Source organism: Aythya marila, assembly GCF_965140915.1.
Source record: "Aythya marila genome assembly, chromosome: 1".
Lineage (NCBI taxonomy): Eukaryota > Metazoa > Chordata > Aves > Anseriformes > Anatidae > Aythya > Aythya marila.
In genome coordinates this window covers 15,338,230-15,364,168 of record NC_139042.1, presented here as the reverse complement: position 1 = coordinate 15,364,168, position 25,939 = coordinate 15,338,230, and the positions used below count along the sequence as shown (strand labels likewise).

The window sequence follows — 25,939 nt, the reverse complement described above, 5'->3', positions numbered from 1 at the left end:
GGTACATTAAGAAACAGATTAAAAGCAGAGAAAAAGCTTGTGATGCCAGCTGGTGGCATCTGGAGGTTTGCAAAGATGTTTATCTTCTGGTGGAACAGTGGCTGTTCAGGAGGGTTTGTCATCCTTAGGAATAGAAAGGATGGATGGGAGAGCTGTACTAAAACCAGCAGTGAAAGCTCAACATATGATAGTTTTGTTGTTCAAGAAAGACTCATACTTTCTGATCAAAGTCAGAAAGTGATGGAGGGTGCAAGAGCCCTTTCCCAGTGTTTTCTCCCTTCAAGCCTGTGTTGCTGAAGGAGGTGGAGAGCCCCAAACCCTAGCCTGTTCAGACCAGCACTGCAAGACCATGATGGCATGGGCTTGGTGCCACCGTAGTGTCTTCAGAGAAGCTATCTCCTGCAATTTTCGTTGATAGTGATATCACAGTATGGTTAAAACAAATTGATTTTGCCTGTTATGTGTAGAATACGTGTCCCCAGTATCTAGCAAAGTCACCTGCACCCACAGACCTTACGCTCTTCAGAGCAAAACCCTGCCTTCCCCCATGGAAGGTGGTGAAGTGGTGCAGGTGTTCACACACAGCCCCAGCAGTGAGGAAAGGATCTACCTCTGCCCCAGGACCCCTGAAAGGCTGAGATTTGTGTCTCCCATGGTTTTGGGAAACCCTCCTCCCCATGCCCTCAGCAATATCCCTGTGCATGTGCACAGGCAGAAGTTGCCTTGCATGCCATGCCACTGCATTGTTTGCAGATTAGTTTCATATTTTTCCCCTTTTCTAAGCACAGTCTCTTGGCACTAGTTCCTTTCTGAGTCTGTCTGTGCCATCAAACAGAGTTTCTGGTTTGGACCTTTTTTTCCATTTACATTCTTCTAAATGAAAGCTTATTTTTCTTTCCTGCCCCTGCTTCTGACCTCTTGTAGTCCCGGCATATTTCTTTGTATTAAATGGTGTTTAAAACTCCTAATTTATTTTTTTTCCAACTTCTAATGTTTTTTTCAGCTTCAATTTCTGTGACATTTTATAGGTCATTAGTATTAAACTGAAATAAACCATTCCCCTTGATTTTTATTGCTTTAAAAATATTTAGCCTATTTTAATTCTACAGCCATCTTTGGTCTATTTGGTTACGCTTATATTCAGTCTGAACTTAAATAAATATATGTCAAGCACTAATTCTGAGCTAGTACGCACCTTCCTGCTCTGGAGACCGTTATCTCAGTTCAGTGTTTGTGAGCATTTCCCAGTTCGGATTTTGGTAAAGCAATCCCAAAACTGATAACACCAGTCAGTTCAGTCAGATCATTTACAATGAGGCAAATGTAAAATGTCTTCTTTCTTTCTAGTCTTCATTCATAGTCTTACCTGTAATTGAAGTTCAGAAAAATAGTACATAAAAGAAATGAGGGACATGATTCTTCCTAAAGTAGTTGTATTTAGCTTGAACAGCAGTGCAATTTTGTAGGAATAGATTTGGGACTGGAAGCCCAGTCTACATAGTTTTATTTTTCTTAAATTAAAAGAAATTCTACATAAGCAGTATCCCTTGCTCTTTGAAATAAATCATCTGCTTTTGATCCCATCAAAAAAATAAATAAATAAATTTAAAAAAAAATGGAAAAGCTAAGAGAAACTGGTTCTTGTATTCTTCAGAGATTATTTGTTCTTGCTTGATTATTGTTATCATCTTAGAAACTTTACATAGCAGTCCTTTCTTGTTGTTCTAAAAAAATGCAATGCCTTCCAGTTAAAGCAGAAGGGTGAACAAATTGTTTTGCTTTGCATTATCTGTGAAGCACAACACATGCTCCTGCTGCATGCTTACTGCAGAATTAAATGGCATCCTCTGGGAGAGAGCTCAAAAACAAATGTATCCTTCACAAAAAATCAATAGTCTGGGATTGCTGCTAGGACAGCTTATGTCCCTTACTGGTACCTTTTTACATTGCATCCTCAGCTTTGGAATTAAATTTGCTTAGCTCCATTAGAGTTTTTCATTATTATTACTGTTCCTTCTGTTTTTCTCCCAAACCTCATTTGAAAATGTGAGTGTGCATGTCAGAGCACTTTGCAGATCCACCTAACAGAACAACAGAAAATTTGGAATATTAAAAGAAATTAAGCTTTGTCAATTATTATTTTCCACTGATGATAGAATGTACTATATATGTACTATATACCAGAATGTATCTATAAATACAGGTACAAACCCTAGTGGGAAGAAGACATAAAATGAATAGTTGTCCCTTAGGAGGTCTTCTGTCAATATTTTTCCTTCTAACCCTAGTACCAGGGCCTCTCAGTACCTTACCTTTTGTTGTGAGTCACACCAACATTGAGGGCCTGTAATAACCAGCTGTCACCGCCTTCTGTTAAGTCTGAAGGACTTTTTTGCTCACCAGGACACTGCAGGGCAAGTGAAGTGTCAGCTTTCTCAGTTTTGCTTGGGGAAGATTCACCTATTACCAGAAAGGCTGCTTCCAGGAAACCTGCCAGTCAGCATGATGGAAGTTCCCCAAGGTCCTCTCAAGGGCACTGGACTCCAAGTTCGACAATTCTGTCTCCTGGGGTCGCTGCTCCCAGGTTCTTGTCCATCTTGCTGCACGGGACATTGGAGAGGGACCAGCAAGCTCTTAAAACTGTGCCAGTGTTGTGGCCCTGGGGCCCTTAGACACCAACCTGAGGTGAGCAAGGAGACAGATCACCTTCAGCACCCTCAGTTGTTACTGCCAAGAGCTGGGCATTGCAGACCACCTGCACAAGGTACAAAGAGTCACTGCTGGAAGCAAGTCTCTCTTTCTATGTCATAGAAATAAACATATAGGAAGCAGAGAGCAGTGGTACTGTTAGCTTCATGCACCTGGGTATTATCCCTACAGGCAATAAGGTGAAGCAGGCCTCACAGGGAAATAGTGAGTGCAGTAAAAGTATATAACATCAATAGGAAGAGAGTGGCTGGGCCACTGCACGCTCATTAGTCTGACCTAGAAAGCTTACAGGGCACTTGTCACCAGAACAGGTAGTTAAAGGTACAGGAAAATAGGAGAAAAAAATTGTATCTGTTTATCAAAGGAGCTCGTGTGAGGCTTGAAGAATAGTGTGAGAGAACGGAAGTTCTGTATGGCAAATGTAACCAGACTGCAGAGGAGCACCTCACCTGTGCCACACAGGAAGCAGTCACTTAGCCGGAGGAGATGGCAATTAAAAAAAGTGACACAAGGCAAAGGGGAAGCAGTGTGCTGTAATGCAAGAGGGGGGAATGCACCAGGGAGAGCTTGCTAAAGGGACATTCTAAAGGGTTGGCCTTATGATTGGTTTTATTATTTTTTTTTTTCTTAAGGACAAGAGCCTAGCCTGTCACAGTAGCATTTTAATGAATTTTGCATCACACACAGAGCTGAAGTGCATTGCCCAAGAATGGGAAAGTCAGAATATCAGGGAGGAAAACTGGTTGACCTTGAACACCAGAGAACTGGTTCTCCATGAAATGCAGCCATACAAAAATAAATAAATAAATAAATAAAATAAAAGAAACCAGCGGTCACTCAGATAGAGATTAATACTAAAAACATTTGCTGCTAAATGATGTCTCACTGGTTAGCACAGAGCAAATAAGAGTTTCTGTGTGTAATAGGCACAGAAATACCAAGGAGGCAGTAATTTCACTTCCTGTGTAACTTTTCTGTGTACAGAAAAGTTCTGAGTACTACCATGTACACTTTTCTGGGATACTTTGTACAATTTCATCCTCATGGTACAGAATGAACACATCTTTCTTGAGCTGGACTCAGGGAACAGCTACAGGACAGCTGAGGGTAGAGAGGACATTTCTCATTGAAAGCCAAGACAACTTGGCTTGCTTAGCATAATAAAATGGATGCTGAGAGGAGATATAACATCTCTTCAGAAGCACTGCAGGAAGAACACTCGGGAGAGGAAGAAAAGGACAAAGCTGGTGCTTACATAAGTGCAATAAAGATAAATTTAGCTTGGAAACTGCCATCCAATCTGAGGAACTTGAAGGAGGAAAGAAAACCTAACTAGGTTCAAAATGGACAGTGAGCTGCTTATGATGATGGAATTGCCTGAAATAATTAACACTTGGAAGTGATGACTTGACATATTATTTCAAGCTGTGTGTCCCGGTGTTTAAATTTACAGGTAGAATTTGCTATTCTAGTAAAAATGAGACTACGGAGTATTTGTAATGAATGGTGGTTGATTTATGTCTTGTTTGCAATTGCTTAGCTACAGTATGCATCAGAGTAGCTATTAGCTGGCAGAATCCCATGTATATAGAGATTTAAAGACAGGCCTACATGATAAAAGGAAAAATTTGAAGCTAATGCATGCTTTGCACAGCTTGGTGATGAAGTCCTGTGCCCTCGTGGGTGTATGCATTAGATGGGGTGCTCATGGGCAATTTGATGCTAAATGACATCTGATTTTTCAAAGACAGCTATCGTCTCATTTCAACAAGTATTGTGTGACCTTTTAGAGAGATTATTTAAATGTCAGTGTCTTGGGCACTCTCACACTAGGCACCCAGCAATGCCTGATTCCAAAACAAGGTGAAGGATGAAGACAAGTATTGACCGAACACAACTTTTATTAAATGTATTTTCCTGCTTCAGTTTTACTTTGACTTTAAATGTATCAAACTGCAGTTAACCTAAATCATTATTACAGCCTTACATTTTTGAAATTTTAAGTATCTTATTCTTCCTGTTCAGTAACTAGTAAATGTGTCAGAACAAATCAAGAGTGATTTTATCTGTCATTTTGCACTAGTGTTAACTTAGTCATAACTAATAAGGTTGTAGTTACAGATACGTAGTGGCAATTGGGCTGCAGAAACTCAATTTATGTCTTCTGTTAAAGGGCAGGAATCATACTGTCACATTTGGAATCAGACATTTTGGTGGCTGTTTGACCTTTCGTTACTTTAAAGCAGTGGTGTTGTGGATGGTCTGCCTTATACAACTACATCAAGAAACAGAAAGAAAAAAGTCAGTCTGGTTAAAGTTATTTGTTCATATCTTATTTGTTCCAGTAATAGCTTCCTCGGTGATAACATGATCATACTTCCAGTTTGACTATTACTACCTTTGGATTACAGCTACGCAGTTTTGTTAAATGCTTGCATTGCTAGAGAAAAGAGCATGTTAACATTGGTAACAGCCTCTTGAGCTAACTAAAGGTTGTTATCCAGAGAGACCACATTATGCTAGCTCTGACCTTGAAAGACACCAATCTCCATGTAGTGTTCTATTGCACAGCATGATTTACACATTACAAATAATCAGTATTGCATGTTTTCCAAATTCAGCATCTTTTATTTTAAAGCCTGGTCACTAGAACTGTACAGAGTGGTTGTTTGGCCGTCATGGCAGATAAGAAAAATGCAGCCTCTCAGTTCCTAGTGAGTAGCCTGCTGTAGTTATCTTTCAACATCCTTAGGACAAGTGGTAATAAATATCATTCTGGTAGGAAAGTGAAATTTAGCAATGTGATGGATTGAAATTATGGTAAAAGGAACAGGTATTTCAAAGTGTTCATCTCTATCGTTTTATTTGTCTTTAAGAACAGAAATTGGAGTGTACACTGTACACTGCATAGGAAATTATAGTGAATCAGTGGAAGTGTACAAACTTGAGTATTTGTCACAGCATTATTTTAATGCAACCATGACTTTTATTTTGCCTCTTGCCACTGATACACAGTGTGTTCTGAGCTTGTGTCTTTATTTGCTTGAGATATCTGTTGCTTTCTATATAAAATGTAATATCTGAAATGTAGTATCTGTAATTTCAGTGTTCAGAGGAAACGTTGGTACTTAGGGTAATTTGATCTACAAACTACAAGTGCAAGCTTATCTGCTTATCAGCTAACTGTCTGTTCTCAACTCTGAATCCATGTTGACCATGGTTCAAAAACAGCCACCATTGATTTTCCTTTTATTAATTTTAATGTTAGGATAATTTCATCACTTTTTCTTCAATTTGTAATTTACCCTAGGTTTTTCTTACAGACCTTCCACTGTCCTAGCCCTTTAGTTTTAAGTTTTTGATCACGGTTTCCTTTTGTTTCTGCACTGGAACGTTTTGAGCATGCCCCATTTCACCTCTGATCTAGTTTTGCAGAACCTGCTTGGTGGCTCAGTACATCTCTTAACCCTACTTCTCTGTAAACCTCTAGAAGCAACTTCTGTTGTGTAGTTTAAAGATCTGCCATCTAAGTACCGCAGTTGAGCTGCACATAGGCAGAGCTCAACTTTCAGCATTTTAGTGCTCGCTTTTCCTTTGTTATGCTCATTTTTCCTTAGTTTCCTTAGTTCCTTAATTTCCTTAAGTAAACAATCTTTTAGCAAGCTTAATCCATTTACCCCTGGGGCCTGCAGATTATGAAAAGCACTTCAGAGAGGAGTTTATAGACATCTGGGGTTGCTTCTTTTCATGGGAGGGATTGCTGCCAGTGTGTTGTGCCTTTCCTGTGGCAGTCATTGCCTATCCCAGGCCTTGTGCCTCATAAGATCTCAAGCACCAAGGTAACAAAAGGCTGGACTACAGTGATAAAGTGTATAAAAAAACAAGAATCACAGAAATGTTATAAAGTGCTTATTGTCCATAAATCAAGGACCAGGTATAATTCAGCATGGCTGTGAGGACTCAGGTGTTGCTGGATTTGTGGTGCAGCAAAGTGAGTCATGGACACCATGCTTCGCAAACTGGCAAGCTTCCCATACCCAGCCTCATCCCTGGTATCTTCCCCATGTCTCCCTGTTCCCATTGACCCTGCCAAACCCCATGGCTTGAGCCTTGCAGATCCTGTGCTGCTGCAGGTCACAGAGCCCTGGTCATGCAAACCATCTCCCTCAGCAGCCAGTGTTGTCTCCACAGGTTCATGTATCCTTAGCAGTGGCCATTATGCATCACTTCTGAAAGCTTCTGGTTAAACAAAGTATGCCCTGTGACTCCCTCTCACTTCATGAAGATAATGGTCAGAGACAGGGTGCAAACAAAGTCAGTCTGTGAAGGAGAGAGAGTAGCTTATCTTTGCCTGAACCAGAGCCACGAACAATATGTCAATGTCCATACATATTCAGCTCTGAAGACTGGCTTGCTATGGTGTAATTTTGGAAGTTGAGGTATGGAAGTCATTTTTCTCCAATAAAAGTAGCTTCTGTCAGAAGATGATTGGAAGCCCTGGGGCTTTGCCTGTAGTTTTGGTGCTTGTAGAGTAAATACATTGCTTTGCTGAAGTCTCGTGTAATAACGCAAAATTACCATGACACATGTACGAGTGAAAGCACTGTTGTCAGGGTAGACAGGGTAGCCAAATTATTGCCACCCTGTTTTTCCAGTATTCAGTTTAAAAAGATGTGGTTGTGTTTGTTGTTGTTGTTGCTGTTGTTGATGTTGCCTTTTATATGTTTTAACTAAAAGTTTTAATGTCATTTTAAGTAAAGAAGAAAAAGAAAAGCCAAGTGATCATGTGCCAATTCCATATACAAGGTAGTATGAATTGAATTGAACTGAATAGATAGCACTGAAAATAGATTTGTCCTTCAGGATCTGTTAGGTGAGGAAGGAGGAGAGGGTTTTGCAATGATGACAATCACTTTGATATCATTACTTGAAATAGCTGCAAGCAGAAGCCATAGATAATAATAATCTTCAAACTGTAGGGGTTGATAGCTCCAAGAAGCCAAGAATGACTGCAACTGCCTTAAGTGGTGGTGGAACAAAGCCATCTAGTTGTGAATACTTTATGCAGATGAAATATAATCACAGAGTCAAAATATGCAGTCATCAGGTTTGAGATCCAAGAAGCAGGTGGTACACATGTCTATCTCAGGGTTTTGGAGGGCTTCCCTGGCATCAGGCCTCTCAAAGAATCATAGACTAAAGAAATTGTTTTGATGCCTACAATTAGAGAACACAAGGGGACCGTCACTTCAAACAGAAAATTATTCCTTGTCTGTGGTCTCCTCCAGGCATTCAATGAGGCAGATTGTTCCTGCTATAAAATAATGCTTCAGAACTCAATGCCACTTTTTTCTGGAAGGGGTAAATGGAACCTAATGACAGAGAGGAAAAGATTTCCAAATTTTGCAACTGGCAACTACTACGAGATGATCCATGAGCTTTTAAAATCCATGTCCATGTACATCAAAGCATGGCTTCTCAATAACTGAGCAACCAAATTTGTAGAGAATGTGGCTAAGGTAGCCCACTACTCCTGAATTATTTATGACCTGGTCACAGCATTTGTAGATGTGTTTACTATTTATAAAAAGCCTGCAGGAAAAATTTCAAAGATAAATTTTTGCTTCTGTATTCCTAGAAAAAAAGACCACTGTAATTATTAACATTTTAATAACCCTGCAGTTTCAGTGATCACTTAGTCACAGAATCACAGAATTTCTAGGTTGGAAAAGACCTCAAGATCATCGAGTCCAACCTCTGACCTAACACTAACCAGTCCTCCAGTAAACCATATCACTAAGCTCTACATCTAAACGTCTTTTAAAGACCTCCAGGGATGGTGACTCAACCACTTCCCTGGGCAGCCCATTCCAATGCATAACAACCCTTTTGGTAAAGAAGTTCTTCCTAACATCCAACCTAAACCTCCCCTGGTACAACTTTAGCCCATTCCCCCTCGACCTGTCACCAGGAACGTGGGAGAATAGACCAATTGCTACAGCCTCCTTTAAGGTACCTGTAGAGAACAATAAGGTTGCCCCTGAGCCTCCTCTTCTCCAGGCTGAACAGTAACAGTATAGTTTGATGTTGATACTTAATTTCTATTAATCTTAAGTACTAAAGCAATTACTACAGTTTTGGAGCCACAAGCTTAAGAGAAAAGAACATTTTAAGGAAGAAAAAAAAGGAACAGTATCAATAGTGAATAAACAGTCTTGTGACTTTTAGGACATTTTAATATTTTTCTGTAGCAGATGAAAAACAGTAAAGTACCATGCATATGAAGTTCATATCTGAAAGCAGCTCTGTTCTTTCTTGACAAATGGAGAAATTTATTGACGATCTCTCAGATTATGTGATCAATTTTTTCTTTTGCATTCATAAGAAATAATGAACATGTGGATATGTGTATGGTCCAATGTGGTGTTGAGAGCACCAGCTGAGTAGTTAGTCTTCCATTTTCCCTTTTAAGTTGTCAACTTAAAAAGTGCATACAGAGACTGAGTCAGTGTAAAGTGAGACCAGACATTGATCCTTCTTCCTTGAACACTTTCATCATTAATTCTGTTATTAGAAACTAATATCTTGGTATGCTGTCACTTCAGTCTGCTTTCTTTATGTGCCCATTCATACTGATCATTAGCATTTCTCTGCATGTGTATGTTAAATAAACATTCCCTAATGCTGCCTTTTTCCTTCATTTTTCTTAGTTTAATTATTCTAGTTGGAAATAAGTAAATCTGCCAAAAGATTAAAGAAATGGCTTATTCATTATTTAAGTAATGATTGCCCGTCACTGGTCAGACGAGTGAGTTGGTATTCAACTGACCACAGGTCAATATCTACAATGTTGAAATCTATATCTATGCTAATCACCCCAGGGCTGTCTTTATAGAAAATGGAAAAGAAAAAAAGCATTTTTAGGATCTGATTGTTGTCATCCCAAATTAGGCAACTAAATTAAATCAGGGGATTTACAGCCTAAAATGCTACTCTTACTTGACTATAATTGAAAGAATGACTAGTTTAGATGTTTGCTTTGTAGATGTCCAAAGGTACATGTAGATTAGATAGATCCTATTGCCATGCTCAAATTAATCATAAAAGCTCAGGGTTTTTGTGATATGACACTTCTAATGTGAATGTACTGTGGCTGTGTTTGTTGACATAAAGGGCATAGTGCCATTCAGTGCCCTGCACAGATGAGCAAGTCCTGCTCAGCACAAGCACCAAAAGCAGTACAGTCATGTTAGGACTACGTTTCAAATAGATTATGTTAACCTGCTTTTCACCATGACATACCAGGGTAGGTCCACATTCTTTCCAGAATGGGTCATTTTGGGAAACAGTATTACACTCTGATTGTATACATGCAGAGGTGGTTAATACTTGTTAGAAGTTAGGTCCTGTTACAAAGAAAAACATACATATTACATATTACAAACAATAATAATACCTAGCCTTGCCTCAGCAAGCTTACAACGAGCTAATTTATAAAGAACAAGTAGGGAGGAACCTGAATACAAGTAACATTATTCTGTGGAAAGGTTTAGGAATGATACATGGCAATTCCTCTTTCATGGAATAGGGTTCAAAAAGGTGACAGACGTTGAATGCTGAGAATTTTTAGGTTCGGTAGTTAATTCAGGACATTGCCTTAACGGTGATTTTTCCTGTGGGTTTTTCCCCTTAGGATGATTTCCAGCATGCAGCCTCAGAAACCAACTGGGAGTCAGTCACAAGCTCTGTCTCAGTAAGTAGCTTGTTACTATTTTGCCCATGAATAGATTGATAGAATGGCATGAATCCAAATCACTGTTATGGTACCTACACAGAGAAGCCATGTATTCACCTTTGGCAGAGGATAAAATAAGTGAGTAACAAACTTACGCTTTTTAACCACTGTGTTTTTAAAGGGAAAAGATTCAAAATATGCCATTGGCTGTTGTAACCACATGAGATAGCCATTGGGAAACATTTCTTGCTTCCAAATTCATCTTGCCAAAATGAAAATACAAGATATAAACTCCTTAGGATTTTCAGTGGTAAAATGTCTTGACCTAAATAGAAGATTTTACTTATAGCAGGCTGGTAGAAAAAGGGATTTAGCATTTTATTGTCAATATGAGATTTTTTAAGTGTTTGTAATATAATACTGTATCTAAAAGTCTCCATATTCATCAATGAAATGTGACTCAGGGAAAAAAAAAAAAAAAAAAAAAAAAAAAAAGGAAGCCAGTGTACAAATATTTTTCTTTTCATCACACTCAGTTTGTGTCATTGGATAAAAATCTGTCCCCTCCTACATTTCTCAAGTAAATATATTCTGGGTCCACATTGTAGGGAATAGCAACGTATCATCAGACCTCGGGCAGTCCTTTTCTGTGCACCATTCTGGCTGGTGAAGACCATGTCACAGGTCTTACAAACTCCTCCTTAAACACATAAGTGCTCAAAGCAGACTTGAGACCAATGAGAACAATGTTTGGAGCATTTTTGGATGAGAGTTTACTGATGGCACCTATCAGTAGTTATGAGGAGTTGCCAGTGGAGGAACAGTAAATAAAATATGGGTAAATTCTACTGATTAGTATCCAAGCCAGACAATGAGTAGAGAGAAAATTCTGTAGTGACAAAAAAGAGTCTATTCCAATCTCACCTGCATTTACTCTTGATTTTGCAGCTGACATTTGTCCTTCATGATAAAATGCTATGATAGACTTGAATTAATTGTGCTGAAAGTCCTCAATAGCAATGTTAGCAGGACTGAGATATACTGGGTATGCTAAGAAGAAGATACTAGAGACAATTTTGTTAAAAGACACAAATTAATTTTTCATTCTAACATAGAATTGGGAAAAAAAATATGTCTGATAGAATATTTTGTTTTAAAATTTGGTAGACTGATGTTTGAAAATGTAAGCTCAGGGCTCCCTCATCAGGTAGCTATGAAAATGAGATCATGTATATGGTAAACACCATGATAATTATCCTTAACATCATAATGTCACAATATGTCAAAAAATAAGCCAGTATTTTTTCATGTTGAAAAAAAAAAATGTTTTATCTTCTACATTTCATTTCTAAAAAGCTGTTTTTAATGTATTAGAGGCAGGGAAGTTCAGTACCAATATTACAGGTAGAACGCTGATGGCCACTGTCACGAAGAAGCCTACAGCTAAATCAGTAGCAGAACTCCAGTCTCTTTGTTTTTGCCATGCCATCAGCAATCCAATTAAAAAATACCATCCTCCTATACAATGCTAGTGTGCACTGCACCCACTAGTCCTTTTTTATCCTCAGGGAAAATAAGGTGGAGAGGTTGAGTAATTTTTCTCAAAAATATCAAGGCAAAAAGTCTGAGAGCATGCAAATTCTTCAAGTGAGAAAGGTTTAACGATTCTGCTGTGCTTCTGAGGGGGCAGAAGGACAAACTTGGACCTGTCAGTTGCTGGCAAGATGACATACTGTTCTGCTGATAATAACGTAGCTTGACAGATATATTTTGTTACTGAAACCCACAGGTAACATTAAGACCCATTTTAAGATCTGGATTACTTGCAATGCTTAGAATGAAAACTTAAGGTGAGCAAAGGCTTTCTTCCTTGTTTGAGGTCATATCAGACACAAAACCATATTTCTTGTTTTCACTCAGAAATCTAAAACAAACAGTTCTGTCCTAATCCCAGCATGGCCAGCCCAGAAAATAAATAAATAAATTAATTAATTAATTAATAAATTAATTAATCCTTATTGGGTTAGTTTCTATTATTTGTGAAGTGATATTGTGACCAACAAATAACTGTGATGCACATTGAAAAGCCTGCCAGCTTCACAATACAGATAGAAAGTATAAAAAAAAATGGGGGAAAAGCAATAGAAATTATGGATAAGAGTACTAACAGGAAAGGTAGCTTTAAATCTCATGAAATTAAAAATGTGCTCAGTGCTTTTAAGAAATGTAGAAGAGGTACATTATATGGAAAATCTTCGCTATTCACAGCTTCTTGCCCTCTCTTTGGATGTGATCGCAGAAGCCAGATTGCAATGAGCCAAGCTCTTCTGCAGCTAGTGTTTCATTCTTGGCAGGACAAAAGAGAGGCAGTTGGGTTGGCAGCTTTGAAGTTACTTTTGGGCTTGTCACATGATGTTGCTGCCAGTAGGTTCTCTGAGCTATTGCAATAATTTCTCTTGATTTGGCTGTCACTGAGAAAAAAAGTTAAGCTTTCTTCTGTGTGCGAACTAGGTTGTGCAAATCTCTCAAGTCGGGCCTTTTATACTGAAAGAAATTGGGGAATCCCTGCTGTCTGTGTTAGTTTGACATGCCCTACAAATTCACAGCCTGACCTGCAGTTCTGTTATGAAAAGCACAATTGAACACCTGAAAAAAACTCTTGTGTTCTCTGCCATCCTATGTCTGTTAACCCCTCCTTCTTGTTTCAGAAACATAGACTTTAGTTAAACTGCTGAGAAGGGGGATGTATCCATGTCATGGGGCGGTCCCTGGACAGCAGCATGCTCATACACACTCAGATTTCCTTTCTGATTGTCACTGGGTTGTCGGAGGAGACCATTGTTTTGTGCTGCTATTTCTTCAGCACCATTGCACCTTTTCCCTCCCTCTCCCACTTTAGAAAGGGAGCCAGGGGCTGGTGTTTCCCAGTTGGGCTGCTGTCACAGGCCAGCCATGAGCTCCCCTCAATAAACAAGTAGCATTTCAAAGTATTTTTCTTTTGTAACCTCAGAGACTGCATTAGTACACTGCATGATGCCCAGCAACATCACTGTCCATCCTGCAGCACTTTACTGGTGTGAGCTTTTCATCTCCTGGGGTTTCCATCTCTTTGTCAGTCTGTACTCTGAGCCACTTATAAGTCAGGAGAGATGCTTTGAGGTATGCCTTCCCTTTTAGTGGATCATGAATTTTTAGAGCCATCTGCACTGTGTCTCAGAACTGCACTATAGAGGCATTACAGGCACAAGTGGCCCTCAGAATCTTCTTGTGCTGTTGGCAATAAGCAGTAAAGTGCAGCTATGCTTTCTTGACCACGCCACTGTAATGTTTTCAACTTCTTCTCTTTCTTGTCCATACTTTCAGCAAATATATGCAGTAAAATATCAAGGATTGTAAATTTTGTAATATATCTAAGAGGAAAAGACAAAAAGATTATTACTTTGAAACTATTTTAGCCACCATTGAAGGACACAATCCTGCAAAGATGCAAGTAACTTCACTTAGTTGAGTCGAGCCTTTCATTGCTACCCAACTGAGTGAAGTTAACCACAAAGATTAATGGTTTAACATATGTATTTACTTGGGAGATCAGGCAAAAAACTATTTGGGGGGGGGCATTAATTTTAAATGGCATGTTTCTGCTACATTACTTCAGAGCTAGATTTTCAGGATAGAAAAGGGCTCTTTCATTTTTCAGGGCTTTGCCCCAGTGTCTTAACTTAAAATAAATAAATAAATAAATAAATAAATAAATAAATAAATAAAATAATAATCCAAACAAAACTCTCATGTTACATTATGCTTTTTAGTGGACAAAAGCAAATATTTTGATTGTGGTTCTTCAGAATGTAACAGATCTGCATTAATAGTTTTTCTTGTGCATCTTTTACACAGTTATTATGAGGCTTTGTGCTTGGACAAGGAAAAATGTGGTATCAGGATCCTGAATACTGTGATTCTAACCAAGGATTATGAAAAATGTTTAAAGTTAATTCCAGTAAAAGTGAAATCACTGCAGTCTTTCTTCAAACTCAAGTTGTGTGACAAATTCATTGGGAACAAAGTGTGCTCAGAAAGTGGTACTCGGCTCTTCCTGCTTAGAAATAATATTCCATGTGGTATTGTGATATTGTTGTGAGGATATGACTTAGTTGGTAATCCCAATATTCATTGCTACTTTGTTGAGATCCAAATACCATGTTTTCATTTTTTTAAGTAACTTTGGTTTTGGTAAAAGGGTGGTAAAATTTACATTCATCAATATTTCATAACAGGTTTCATTCTTGGGAATAAAGAGCCATCTTTTCAAGTCTTTAACCTAGCCAAATTTGTAGTCCAAATTGACCAAGGAGGGAAAGAAAATCTAGAGAAGTTGCTGCCTTTGTCTTTCTCTGCTGTGGTTTCTGATCAGCCTCTTTCAGATTTACCTACAGACCTGGCAGAGATGAGAAGGCACCACTCCAGCACTACAAAGCACCTCCATTCTGTGGTCTCAAAAGGCATTTCCACAATATCTTTGCACATGTGCAAACCATCATGTCCTTTGAGGACAGAAAAAGTGGACAATCTAGCAGTAGTGGTACTGCCTCTCCCCAGATCTCCTGGATTTCACCAGGAGTTTGTTTGCTTCTTGCAAAATAAAACACAGGCATAACACAGCCTGACCAAGCGAAGGACTTCAAAAGATGGCCCAAAGTACCTGTTTCAGTCAGAAATAAGACAATGATATTGTCAATTGTTTTGAGTGGTGTTGCAACTTATTCCAAGTACACTGAGATGTATGTCACTCTTAGGGGGTCTCCTATCCCTCTCCATCAGTGACTGACCCTACGCTCACAGCAGAAGCGCTGGATCAGACCATTGCTGCATTTGACACAGTGGAGGATCTGCTCAAACACTTTAATCCAGACTCCTGGCAAGAAGATCTGGAGAATTTGTACACAGACAGTGGCCACCATTATCGAGGCAGAAGTTACCATGACAGGAAGTCCAAAGGTAGGAAAGACATAATATATAAATTTTGCAGGAAAAACAGGCTTTTCCTTCACTCCTCACAGAAATGTCTTAAGTATGAGATTCTGATGCCTATTTTCCCTTTGGGGCCATAGGACAAACTATCACCTGTTGCAACTAGGAATAAGTCGTTTAATCCTTAATCATTTTCTGACTGAGTAGGATGTCACCTGAGAAATCAGTATGAAAACTGCCTATCATTATGATAAATCCACAAACACAACCATAGGCCTTTGAGTAAAATGCAGATGGTTCTCAGCTTCACCTTCTTAAACATTACTTTATGTGTAAGGCATGGGGCTCCTAATTACCTGCATTATCATCCTCTGTTAAATACCCTGCTTTGGGATTATTCTCTGTTGAGTGAGAAATAATCACTTTTATCACATTGTGTTTAGGGAAGCATCTGCTGCAGACACCTGTATGTGCAGCTGTTTTTTTAGGATGTGAGCATCTCACAGTTTTTCATTATGTTGGCGGCGAGCATTACTATGGTTTAACATCTTAGAAATTGAGCAAAGTATGCATTTCTGGGTTATGTTTCTTGTTTTCTTCTGTTAGTTCAAATAATCCACCAAATGGTAGAGCAAAGAGATGGTAAGCTAGGAAAACCATACCGATAAAGAAACACTATTTAAAAAGTCATTCTCCTAGGTCATTGGTGGGCATGAGTTGGCAGATGTAGAATGACATTAGCAGTGTTCGGTATACATGTGGCCATCCTGTCTTGGTGTGTAAGAGGCTAGTGGCAGAGAAGTGGGCTCTCCCATGCCTTTTGACCTTGGTGCAGGAGAATGACTGCAGGAACATGCAGTATATTAGTAGTTACACAGCCAGTTTGGGCTGTAGTTTTCAAAATGTGTTGACTATCTCTGTCTTTTGGTTCAGAACTCAAAGAAATCTGTAAAAAGCCCTGAGAACCCATCTAAAGAAAGTTGGCCCTCTTTACTTCACTTCATTTTAGCACATCAAAATTTTCAGGCAACCACAACACTCTGTCTTTTATGAAAAGATCACCTGACTGCAACAGCATCAGAGATCAGTTTGATCTCTTTTAGGGGTCTGTGAAACATGAAAAGTATGTATCCTATCCAGGCTGGATTCAGCACTGATAGACATGCATACCGAAGAAATAAAATGACTGTTTTGATTTTACAAAAGGTGATTAGAAACCTGGATCTTGTACTCTTTCTGCTCTCCAGATGTCATTTGATCCTCAGAGCATATTTGGCCTTGTACCCCATATGTATACATGACAACACATATATAGAAAATAGCATTTGATGCTTATGTAGGCTGATGACATAGGCTATAGGCATCAATTTGATTTTCTGTTAGTGCTCAGAAAATTCAGATGTATAAGGGTTTCTTCATTATTGTTTTAATGCTTTTGGTTTATTTAGTTAAGATTTTATTCTACTTATTTATTTATTCATTTTTGGTTTTAACTACAGGAATTAACACGGGGGAGGGGGGGATTAAAACTGGGACAGGGATGGGGGGAGAAAAATAAAAAAGTTTCACAACAGTTTTTCTTTTGTCTTAAAAAGAAAAGGCCAAATTCCCTAAATATTAGCAGCCCTCTGGACGAAAGTGCCTCAACACATTCAAATCTTTAAAAAAAAATCAGTTAATAATTTGTCTTTAGTCATAAACTTCTGACAAGATTAAAGACTGTTTCTTGGATGATGTCAGGAGTAGGGAATAGCTTTAACAAGTCTTTAAATTAGAAATGCCTGGTGGCTTTTAAACACAGACACTGTGGATCTCTGAGGAATGTTTATAGGCACTCAGATAACCTTGCAGTAAAGAGAGCAGTAGTTTATATCATTATTTATTTCAGATATCTATTTCTACTTCCAGCTTGGGTTTTATTCTTTATCCTTTGTTAGAACAGCTGTGAGGTAGATTAGAACAATTTGATGTAATCTCTGTCTACCTTTCACGATATTTTCAGAACAGGTCATATAAATGATATAAATAAATTGGTAATGATCTCTGCCCATACCAAATTGTGCCAGAAAATTGCGTTTAAGAGGCAGTGTTGCTGAATATCAGTTCTGATAACAGAGATATATAATAAATGACATTTAAATGGTATTTTTTTCCTTAATTTGGCAATCAATAATTCACGAAGATAAGGATCACAGTTAAGGAAACAAGCACAGTGTTTTAGCAAGGCTTAAATTTACTGAGTCTTGGATTAGATGAAGTGGGAAAGCACATCAAGAGATTGCCTAATCTAACCTCCCTGCTCAAGGTAGGACCATCTGCAGCAAGTTGCTGGGGATCATGTCCGGTAGAGTTTTGAGTATCTCCAAGGATAGAGACTCCACAACCTGTGGCAGTGTCTGACCACCCTCAGAACAACAACAACAACAACAAAGTAGTGTTTGTTTGTTTGTTTTTAAATATTTAAGTAGATTTTCATATGTTGCAATTTGTCCAATACCTCTTGTCCTTTCAAAGAAGACTCTGGCTCCATCTTCTTTACTTCATTCATGCATTTATAGACATTGATAAGACCAGTCCTTTCCTGGATTCCTCCTGCAACATCCTTAAAGGTGAAGGCTTTGTTGATTAAATGTATCTTTATATATATGATAACCCTATTCCATCTACAATATCTGATCTCATACCTCTACAACACTGATATTGAGTTAAATGTGTTGCATTCTAGTTACACCATTCAGGTGGGATACTGTTATCATATGTGTCTTGTTAATAACCACATGAAGTTTGAAATTTAATTCTACTTATGTTCAATGAGGTTTTCTGTTAGTCACTGGAGTGACTAACACACTAGTATAGAATGTAAATATAGAATCACAGTGATACCTAGACAAAATAAAAAGACAGAAAAAGAAAGCAGAAGATACACGCTTGCATTTTCAAAATCCTTACATGAGAGGTCTTGTATAAGCTATAAACTACAGTGTACACCTTCTACAAGAAAATATGACAAGTAGAGGTTTCAAAAAGCTTTGCAGCAGTTTTAACTGTACTCAAAAAGGTTTGCTCATCACTGATGCATTTTAGAAACTCTGAAAGTATGAATATTCAGCCTTAGGCTCATCCTAGACTCTCAGGAAAAAGCAGGTCATACCAAATAAAGTATATCTTTTAAAGTAATTCCTCTTGCTTTGCTGTAATATGTTTTAGCTGACCTCAGTGTCATAGTAATTTGGCTGTTACAAATACAAAACTTCTCTAAAAGGCTATCACTAGCTATTGGGTTATTTTATACTGTTCTTAGCAAGAACACCAGCACATATAAAAAAGAAAATGGCCATATTCTGCAATTGTGTTGAACTTCTAGACAAATAGGTCTCTGTTCTTTTAGGGAATCATAAGGAACATTTAGAAGTGTTTGAAGGGAATTTGTTCATCCAACAGTTGTTTTTTTGTTTTGTTTTGTTTATTTTTTGTTTTGTTTTTGAAAGCATCAGTGTATCTGCTTAATACTAGAAGAGCTCCTCAGACATACTGCTGTAAACAGTTCCAACTATCAGTTAAACATCATTTAACTTTTGCCACATGCTTATTTACATTTATCTTTTTTTACCCTGAAGTTTTATATCTCATTAAAAATTCTTTAGAAGTAGAAGTTTTTGTATTTTTTTTTTTTTTAAAAAAAAGAGAGGAAAAGAGGAAGGAAGGAAGGAAGGAAGGAAGGAAGGAAGGAAGGAAGGAAGGAAGGAAGGAAGGAAGGAAGGAAGGAAGGAAAGGAGGGAGGAAGGGAGGAAGGGGGGAAGGGAGGAAGGAAGAAAAAGAAACAAAGAAGGAAAGATACCTCTGCCTGTGAAATGACCTGTGTTTAAACATCTAGGAAGAAGGAAAAGAGAAAGAAAAAGTTCAGTGTCTTATTAGATCCAAATGTCTAGGGGATGTTACATAAAGAAAGGGGTCGTCTTTAGAATTTTTTTTTTTTTTTTCATAAATAGACCTAGGAAACAGGAACATCTGTGGATACACTCTGGTAATGAGCAAGACTACACATGCCTCTGAGATCATTTTCTTTTTGAGAAACAGTATGCAGGAAGGCTTTGGCTATCAGAAGAAATTAATCAGGTGGGACATTCTTGTAATAACATCTGTCTACAATGACAGCTTTACAAGTTAAATAAATAAACACTTGCTAGCATAGCCAAACTGCTCCCTAGAAGGGGAATAGCAAGGTGAGACCACAAGTCTTAACAGAATGTTGCTGCCATCCACTGCCATACAGCTTCCCAATATCAAGCAAGTAGCACCATGTCCTTAACAATACCTTTTAATTATTACTGTTTACAATGCTCTAGGAAGAAGTTAAACAAAATTTGAACCCAGAAATGTCATTTCTCAGGGGTTTGCAAACAGTGGCCAATAAATTACTGCAGACATCCATGTACTCTTCCTTGAAAGCTTCTGGGACAGCTGCCAGCAAGTTTCAGTGCACCAGACAGGGAGTGCAGGCATCACAAATGCTGAATGCATGCTCATTCATGGCACATGTGAATATTCTGACTAGATGGAATACCTTCTCAAGTAGCTGCTAATATAAAGTATTCCCTATGCTTAAAAAAAAAAAAAAAAAAAAAAAAAAAAAATCACAGTATACTTCCTCTCTTCCTCAGTTAGGAAATGCTTTATCTGTTGCATGTGAATAGCACACACTCATTCATTTCATAGTCTTAATTCAGATCTACATCCATATTCTTCCTCCTCTGTAATAAATGAGATTTTCCCTCATGCTTTACATGGCATTATTGTTGGCCACTGCAGTGAAAGCTTTTCTTATTAAACCCATTTTTAAAAAAAAAAAAGCTAGTGAAACTTGCAGCATATTATTTATCGCTGGAATAAGATGTTCAGTTCCATTGATTTCAATGAAGCTATGTCCATTTACGGCATTGATGGTTTGGCCTGATTTTGCTACTTGACCCATACCACAGCTGATAATTGGTTTGCTAGTCTATAATAAGCCTATATATTGTGAACATTGTTTCATGCAGACAGTTATAATCCCACTGAAATTCTGATCTCTCATTCTTCTAAAATAATAGTTGCCATATCAAGTAGATTCATCTTGGCATTGTGGTTCTGTAGTAAATCCAAATCACAGCATCTTTTCCCTGGTTCGCGCAAGAAAGAACTGGGCAGCTCCCAAAGTTTTCAGGTATATTTAAATAGTGATTATTGTGATATTATTAAGCATGTGCAGGGGAGCACTGATTACCTTTAACCATGTGTGCTGAAGACTAAAAGCCACAGGGTTTGATCAACATTTGCTATGGAGAATAATTTCATCGGCGTTGATGTATTTGGGTAATTTAATCAGTGGAAGATTTAACTGTTTACTGCATGTATGAGACTGAATTTTCCAACTCAAGCTCAACCGCACCATGTCTGCAGTCAGCTGCAGCACTGCTCTGAATTTCTTTGACCATTTGTATAATATTTCTGCAGTACCTGACACAGCTCTGACACACACAGGAGTACAAATGCTGGGGATAAGGGGTGCAATAATACATTCATAGGTCTCTGAGAAAGTCCATGATGTATAGGAAAAATTTTTAAATGTCTAGGCAGAATAAAAACAGCAGCACAACCTTTGTTACAAACTGTAAATCACACATGAAGGGGGATGAGAGTCAAACTAGAACTGAGCTTTGGACCCATGTATGGCACATAATGCTCGTACCACGCTTCAGTTCCGTCACTTGCTGGTGCAAAAAACATGAGCAGGGGCAAGTAATGAGTGCATGTCTCTTGCATGTGTACATCTCTTTAGCTGCCAAAAAGAGTACAAGTTTTAGAAATTTCAGCAGGATTGGCAGTGGCTTGCTTGCCTTTGGCAAGAAGCCCAAGGTGATGTAGATTTTTGAAGGGGAGAATAGTCAGGGAGCTGGGCAGTCTCTGCACCAGTTTCCTGTATAATGTGGGTAAATCCCCTCAATGAGAGTTAGGCATTTAACGTCTTCGAAGTTCTAAGCCTTATACTCTCTCTGCATACTGATGATGTTTAATGTTGGTCTATCGTCAACATAGCCTGGTAATGAATGTCATCCCAAAATCCAGTTCCACACATCCATATTGCCTTCACAACAGACCATAATCAGACTTTTTAAACCATATCTGTTCATATAGTTGATGATGTCGATACCTTTTCAGGAAAAACAGCAAACATGTAGACATCTTGGCAGTTTAATATCAGTCACAGATTAATAGAACAATTTTGGATACAAGGGCACTCTGTGGATAAGCTCATCCAAAACTCTGCCCAGAGCAGGACCAACTTCAAATTTAGAACAGGTTACTTAGGGCCTTCTCTAGTTAAGTTATGAATATTTACAACTAGACCACAACATTTCGGATAATTTGTTCCCAGTTTTCAATCACCCTTATGGTGATTAGTATTTCTTCAGAGGTCCCTTGCTACGACTTGTGATTTTTGCTGTGCATGTCCAAGAACAGTCTGCCTCCATCCTCTCTGTAGCTCCTTTTAGACAGCTGGAGAGAATTATTAGAACCTCCCATAGTCTACTCTCCAGACTAAACAAATCCAGTTTCCTCAGCCTCACTGTGGCTGCTGTGGACCAGCTGCTTAACCATCCCAGTCATCCTTCACTATACTCCTAGTTTGTTGATCCTTCCCTTTTGCTGAATGACGCTCAAAACTGGACACAGTAGTCTAGATACAGCCTCACAAGAGCTGAATGAAGGGGGACATTCACCTTATGCCTATGTTTCTCCTAATGCAGCTCAGCATGCAGCCTCTATCACTGCAAGAGCAAAAAGCTGATTCATGTTCAGCCTGCTGCCTACCAGGATGCCAAGTCGTCTTCTGCAGTGCTGCTATTTATCCAGTGTGACCCTAGTCTGGACTGATGTTTGGGATTATTCCAAGTCAGGTCCAGGAATTTCCATTTGTCATCACTGAACCTCATGTGGTTCGTGCTAGTGCATTTCTCTAGCCTGCCAAGGTCTTTCTGAAAGGCAGCCTTACTGCATACAGACAACTTTCCACAATTTGATTTCACTGACAAACTTGCTGAGCATTCACACCATTCTGCTCCTCAGGTCATTAGTGAAAATCTTTAGCAGTATTGGTTTTGTCATTAACCCCTGGGAACGCCACTAGCAACCAGCCACCATTTGTACCTGGAATTGCTGGCCACTTTGTGTAAGCTCCCTTATCTTTCCAATTATCTACCCAATTTGTAGTCCACCTATTCCATTGTATCTCAGCAGTTTGGCTGCAAGGATGCTTTGGACTGCTGTGTCAAAAATAACAATAAGGCCAGGGTAGGCAGCATCCACTGCTTCCCCCTCCTCCAGCAAGTCATCTCATCACTACAGGTTCTCAGATTGGTCGCTCACAATTTGCACATGGTAAATCTGTGATGGCAATTTCCAGTCAACCTCTTGTCTTTCATGTGCCTGAACATTGTCTCCAAAAGGATTTACTCCTTTATTTTACAACGGTTATCCTGACTAGTCTGCAATTGCTCAAATCCTCCTTGCCTTGTAGATGGCCTTGACATAGTGTATAGGACTGTGAGTGAGGCAGATACCTTCTCTTATACCTCAGCTCCAATCTGTAGCTGAAGCATGAAAAAAAAAAAAAAAAAAAGTGTAAAATGCTCAGATATGAAAATGTTACAGCCATGTACATGTATGAATTTGGAACACATACAGTATTAAAATAAATCCTAGCGGACTGTCTTTTTAAGCAAAATCAGTGACCATCAGCATGGGGTTTCTCTCCTGTCCAGTCTTGAAAGCTGTGCTTCTAAACAAGACATAGTATCAACTGCAGTCCCTCATTTCAGTGCTCACCTCTGATTAAGATCAGTGTTTAAAGGTAAGCACATGCCTTAGTGCTATTGAAAAATGAGGATGGATTTAAGTGTAGGATTTAAGAGGGAAGAAGGAGCAAACATTGTACCCCAAGTATCCAGCTTGCTGCTCCAGTACATCTTTTTATGTCTGCCTTGCCTTTAAATTGAATCTCTGATGCAGACATTCTGTAATAATACTTCGAAGTTATTTGCATCCAGTCTACAGAACCTTTTAGTTCTAGTTTTAAATTAAGGACTCCAGTGGTTTCAGTCCTTGATAAGTAAAGCAGCAGGATTTCACACCAATCACACCAAGGCTCGCTTACGTTTTAGTCACAGCAGTGAAGAGATGCATGAAACTGACTGTACTGTAAAATCTCATTGTTATATGGATGAGGAAATAGACTGGCTCCAGACAGTAAAACAAGCCCGAGATAGGGAAAAAAAATGCATATTGAAGCTTTCAGCAGAGTTATTCAGAGAAAATATGTTCTTTTGTTATAGGGGTTGCAAACCATGCTCTAAAGCTAATTAGGCAATAGGAACTGTTCTTGAGTGTCAGCAGGATACTACTAGAGTACTGTACACGTACTTTAGAGATGTTGCACACTCGCCTTGTCCCACCGAGCATTGGATTTCAGTAGAGCAGAGTCAGAAAGAATGTGTTTACCTCCAGACATTTTTTATTTTTTTTTTGAGGATGATTTGTGTAGCTCTTAAACCTGTTACCTGATACCTGAAGTGTGATATGGCAAAGTGCAGAATTCACATTTTAAATGAAAGCTCTGGATTTGGGGGTCCTGAGAACTATTGACAAGTCATTATTAAAATTCTATGAATATGAAACTAAGGAGAATTCATGCAGTTGTATTGGAAAATTTCCCATACTTTCTTTTTCAAAATTAGTTCAACATGGAAAAATACACTAAAAATGTGTTTGTTTTTTTCCACTGATTGATTTCAGAATTCCTGAGAAATGCATCTGTTGAAAGCCTTGAGCCCTCATAATAAACAGCTGAGCTTTTCACATTGCATAAAGCAAGTTATCCTAATTATCTGGTTATTCCCTCCTATGCTTTGAGCAAGTCAACAGCTCTCTACAGTACTGACTCAGCTACAGTCTAAGAGATCCTGCAAAGACTTCTGAAAGTCATCAAAACTAGGCTTTTGAGGGCCAGTGAGTATAGCCTTTCCTCCAGAGAAAGCCCTCTGCCAGGTCACCCTTGCCATTTAAATCGAGCAGCTTAAGCACTGGAACTAATACGTGTGACACTGTCTCTGCAGGAAGGACCCCACCCTGGTCCTTGAAATGTTGGTGCTGTCTCTCTCTGCCAGTCCCTTTGCAGAGACTCATTCCTGTGCTGATAACACAGCAGTGATAATAGGTATCAGCTCAATGCAGGAATGAGAACTGTTGAGCCTCAGGGGAAATTTAGTCTGTGATAGAGCACATTTTGTTCTGTCCCCTGAACATCTTCGCCTGGACAGAGATGCTGGTTCACATTGCCTAGGTCTGGGCCCTCTTTAATGACCAGACTGTTGCCAGAAGCCTTGTTTGCTGTGTTACCTCAGTGGGAGGCATGGTAATCAAGGGCTGAATTAAACCTTTGAGCATTTTCTTCTAATTCAGTCTAGAGATGCACCATCGACATAATGCCATTCCTGTCCACATGCCTGTCCTGGTAGGAACCTACTGGTATTGATATCCGTTCCCTTGGATTGCTGCAGGACAGAATGCGGATGGCCTGGGCATTCCCCTCAAGAAATCTAATCATTCATCAAGGCAGAATATTTACTGCTCTCTTTTTTCTTTGATTATTTTTCACTTCATGCCAAACATTTGAAATTAATATTAGCCAGATAGTGCTTTGCTTTATCTGCCTTGATGGCAGAGGTCCTGGTGAGAATGTTCAGAGGAGTGTGAAACACTTCCCTGTGAGAAGAATTAGCCTGAGAGGCTGCAGTGAGAAGGGGTGGCTTTGAAGAATGACAGTGGAGAACAAAATATCATCTGTTAAAACAAAAAAAATCAATATTCCCTGGTCTTCTAAGTCCTGACTGTGGACATTTGGGATGTATTTTTCTCCCAGTGCATGAGTATACCAACAGTCCCATTGATTTTGTGCTTATATCAGGAGGATGATCTATACCACTTCTGGAGAGATGCTAGCTCTCTGGACAGAACCACTGAGATTTCATGGCGAGATGTATCACAACTGCTATAAAATCACAATTTATCTGTTAAATTTCCTTTGACTGAGATAACACCTTGCCAGAAAACTGAAGTTGCTATGATTTTGTGTAACAGTACTCATGACATTTATGTACCCTTGCCTCTTGCATATCTGCCATGAACCAATGAGTATCTCAAGGCCAGAATGTAAAGGTGGATGATATTTACAAATCACAGCTTTTTCCATAATTTACTTTGTGACAAGGGCTGAGTCACGGACAAAATGAAATGCAGTAGTGCTCCTGACTTTTCTGGAGATTTTCACATGTTTATAGCACAGCACAAGCATAGGTGAGCTCAGTTCCAGAGGTGGTGGTGAGCTATTAAAGGTGTCTGTGAAAATCCGATATGTTCACAAACACTGTACTGTTGTCTCAGTCCTCATTTAAACCATTCCTGTTTTGCTGTTTATATACCTGTTAGCAA

General features: G+C 38.8%; 1 protein-coding gene across 6 annotated transcripts in view; it reads left to right on the top strand.

Annotated features, from left to right (window-relative positions):
* The window catches only part of PDGFD (platelet derived growth factor D), a 144,128-nt gene that overhangs the window by 102,450 nt on the left and 15,739 nt on the right, over nucleotides 1-25,939 (top strand). For 4 of the 6 annotated variants that reach the window (XM_082782235.1, XM_082782232.1, XM_082782231.1 and 1 more), the window contains 2 exons: nucleotides 10,403-10,462; nucleotides 15,238-15,439. In XM_082782235.1, the coding sequence (XP_082638361.1) occupies nucleotides 10,403-10,462; nucleotides 15,238-15,439 (262 nt within the window). The remainder of the gene's footprint in view (nucleotides 1-10,402; nucleotides 10,463-15,237; nucleotides 15,440-25,939) is intronic. The other 2 variants (XM_082782234.1, XM_082782236.1) reach the window with 1 other exon arrangement.